The sequence below is a fragment of the Anarrhichthys ocellatus genome, unplaced genomic scaffold, assembly GCF_004355925.1.
Source record: "Anarrhichthys ocellatus isolate YVR2014 unplaced genomic scaffold, GSC_Weel_1.0 scaffold5801, whole genome shotgun sequence".
NCBI lineage: Eukaryota > Metazoa > Chordata > Actinopteri > Perciformes > Anarhichadidae > Anarrhichthys > Anarrhichthys ocellatus.
In genome coordinates, this window is record NW_022285775.1 from 1 (window position 1) to 3274 (window position 3274).

The following is a 3274-nucleotide window of genomic DNA, read 5'->3' on the forward strand; positions in this document are numbered from 1 at the left end:
TCTCCCTAAAGTACAGGTGAGTCCTTCTCCCAACAGTACAGGTGAGTCCGTCTCCCTAAAGTACAGGTGAGTCCTTCTCCCTACAGTACAGGTGAGTCCTTCTCCCTACAGTACAGGTGAGCCCTTCTCCCAACAGTACAGGTGAGCCCTTCTCCCAACAGTACAGGTGAGCCCTTCTCCCAACAGTACAGGTGAGCCCTTCTCCCAACAGTACAGGTGAGCCCTTCTCCCTAAAGTACAGGTGAGCCCTTCTCCCTAAAGTACAGGTGAGTCCTTCTCCCTACAGTACAGGTGAGTCCTTCTCCCTAAAGTACAAGTGAGTCCTTCTCCCTACAGGATGGGTGTTACTCTGAACAAGCTTTCGTGGTCTGTCGTGGACTCTCATGGTCTCTCCTGTGTTCCACAGTGAGCTGTCAGATTTCTGCGACGCTCTGCAGGATCCTCTGAGGATTCCCAAACCAAACCCCATCAAACTGATCCACACGGACCTGCCTCTACTTCCTGAAGACAGAATCCACTGCTCGGACGTGCTTCACGCACTCGCCACACAGGTGACGTTATCTTTATTTTTATTATCATTATTATTATTGTTGTCATTATTATTATTATCATTGTTATCATTATTATTATTATTATTATTGTCATTGTTATTATTATATTATATGTGCAGGTGTTGGGTGACTCAGGAAAGCTGAACTCTCTCAAAGCTAGAATGGAGGAAAAGTTCATGGCCAACCCGTCCAAGGTTTTACACTATTCTATTCTATTCTTTTTTTATTTTATTCTACTCTACAACATTTTATGTCTTTTTGTTTTTTAATTATATTTTATTTTATATTCTATTCTGTAGTTTTTTACCTGTTCTCTAAACCCAGCAATGTTTGACCAAAGCAGAAACCTCTGGTGCTGAGAACTTTAGCCAAAGTCAAAAACTGCAGTTCTTCAAATGTCCACTTGAGGATCAAAAAGCAAGTCAATCACCAGACCTCGGTGTTAAAATGCCCAACTTTACAGCAGGAGGAGCATTCGTCCGTCCAGGGAAACAAATGATATGTTTATCTCACACAGGTTTAACAATGATACTCATACAGTCATAAAGTGATGGCATTCATGACAATGAATATGAACAGAGACAATCCTTTAGTTCGTAATTATTTATTCAAACATGTAACAAATAAATAAAAAACTAAACAAAAAAAAACACATAAAATGAACAGTAAATACAGCAAAGTGTCAAAAAACAAATTATCATAAACAACATAAATTAAATGGTAAATGGTAAATAAATTGTACTTGTATTTCTCTTTTCTTGTCTTCCGACCACTCAAAGCGCTTTAACCCGTCATCGACTCTCCTTCACATCTTTCCTTGACCACAAAACATGTTATGTAATGGTTATTAACAGATGTTAGGAGGTTTGTTTTTTTTACTTTCTAACTAACAGCTAACTGAACAACTAGTACAGGGTCTGCTGAGTACGTCACTGCTACGTGTCAGACAGCTTGCTGAGTTTTATTTAGTTTGATGACGTGTCTTGTATGACGACTTCGACCTGATTTCTTGCATTCGTCGTTGCTAGTTCTGAGTTTTAAGGAAATGTGTCATTGGTGTGTCTGAGTTAGCCGATGGTGGATCGTATTCAATCAATCACATTAACAGCTGTGGTCGTTGCAGATCTGAACTCTACTGAGAGCGCCTCTCTAGTCTGGAAGGAAGTTGGTTTGTTTGATTTCATTTTACCTTCAGTTCTGAATTATTTTATTAGGTGAAAGGAGGCAATTGGTCAAAACATGCAAACATTAATTTAACTGATGACAACTGGCGGTCTTTTATTGGTTCATTCTTGCAGATGTGAGTTATATGTATATAATATATATATAAGATCAAATATGTCTTATTGTCACCAACGGGACATTTAGTTTGGCCAACAGAGCTGCAACCTGTAGAATACAATACGTAGCAACCAGACAGCGCAGTGGTACACCAACCACCAGACCTATCAGAAGATCATTGATTATTGTTGCCTATAGATGTCGTGTGAACCAATCAGCAGCAGCCTGCTGGGGAAACAGGAAGCCGTGGCGACAACAGCGATCCAGAGAGCAGACAAGAACCACGATGAAGAGACGTCCGTCGAGTCTGTGGATGTTTCAGCTTTACAGTGAGTTCTGCTCCGCCCTTTAATGCCCCCGACTTCCTGCCAGATGAGAACCTGAAGGACTCAATCATCACCTGTGGACTTTCCTCTCACATCAGAGACACAAATTAAAGTTTGCTGAATCAATTCTGAGCTTTTCCTCTGGCCTTGAAAACATTCTTCCTGCGACTTTACTTCCTCGCAGAGCTCAGTCTTTGTTGATATTAAACTTTACAAATAAACTTGATATAACTACTAATCCCGGTTATGATTAGCATTCATATAACACTGACTGGGATTGTAGACTATTCGTCTATTTCATAATCGTCATTTTGTGTAATCTTGTCTTGTATCAGATAACATACAGAAAAGATCCAGATCTATGTCTCTGATTACAGACTTTATTATATATAATATTATATAACATTAACACATAATCATTCATATTTTATAGACGTTTGAAGACATTAGTATTATAAAAGTAACAGCATGAAAAAAGTAACATTAGCACAAAAAAGTGAAGTTTGTGTTAAAGTAATAAAGTAGTGTTGCACCCTTCAACATACAGACAACCTAAAATATGAGTCCAACTGATTATTGGTTATTAACCACATGCTCCTCTAATATGTTTACTTTAACCAAGACATCCTCCTACTGTCAGAGTATCATCTTTTTAGAACTGTTATTATATATCTTTACTTTGTTATAAAGTTCTACTTCATTATACATTTTACTATATTTTATCATTTTTATCATATTTTACAGTTTTACTTTTTTAATCATTTTTACCTTATTATAGTCTACATTTTGTATGGAGTTTTGTTGTGTAGCGTTGATATTTTGCTGCTGATGCTATCTCTCTTTTACACGTGTAAAACTAAATAAATGCAGCTCAAAACATTTCACCTTGTTCAATATTCATTTTAGCCGATGGCTGTCACCAATAAATGATAAGCTCCCACAGTGGCTCTCTGTATCCGCCCTGATGAACAGCAGCTGGAGGCAGGAAGAAATTTTAACAGGTGAGTGATACAACATGGAGGTTACTGCTCAGGTAGGACTCATGTAGGTCTTATGTAGGACTCAGGTAAGACTCAGGTAAGACTTATGTAGGACTCAGGTAGGACTTATGTAGGA

General features: G+C 38.2%; 1 protein-coding gene across 1 annotated transcript; it reads left to right on the plus strand.

The window, feature by feature from the left end:
* Window positions 1-6: 6 nt before the first annotated feature.
* Window positions 7-3165, plus strand: LOC116380008 (sodium channel protein type 4 subunit alpha B-like). The gene is made up of 3 exons (XM_031841961.1): window positions 7-551; window positions 671-745; window positions 2031-3165. Exons 1-3 carry the CDS (start codon window positions 384-386, stop codon window positions 2163-2165), a joined length of 378 nt encoding a protein of 125 aa, XP_031697821.1. The 5' UTR covers window positions 7-383; the 3' UTR covers window positions 2166-3165.
* The last annotated feature ends 109 nt before the right edge of the window (window positions 3166-3274 follow it).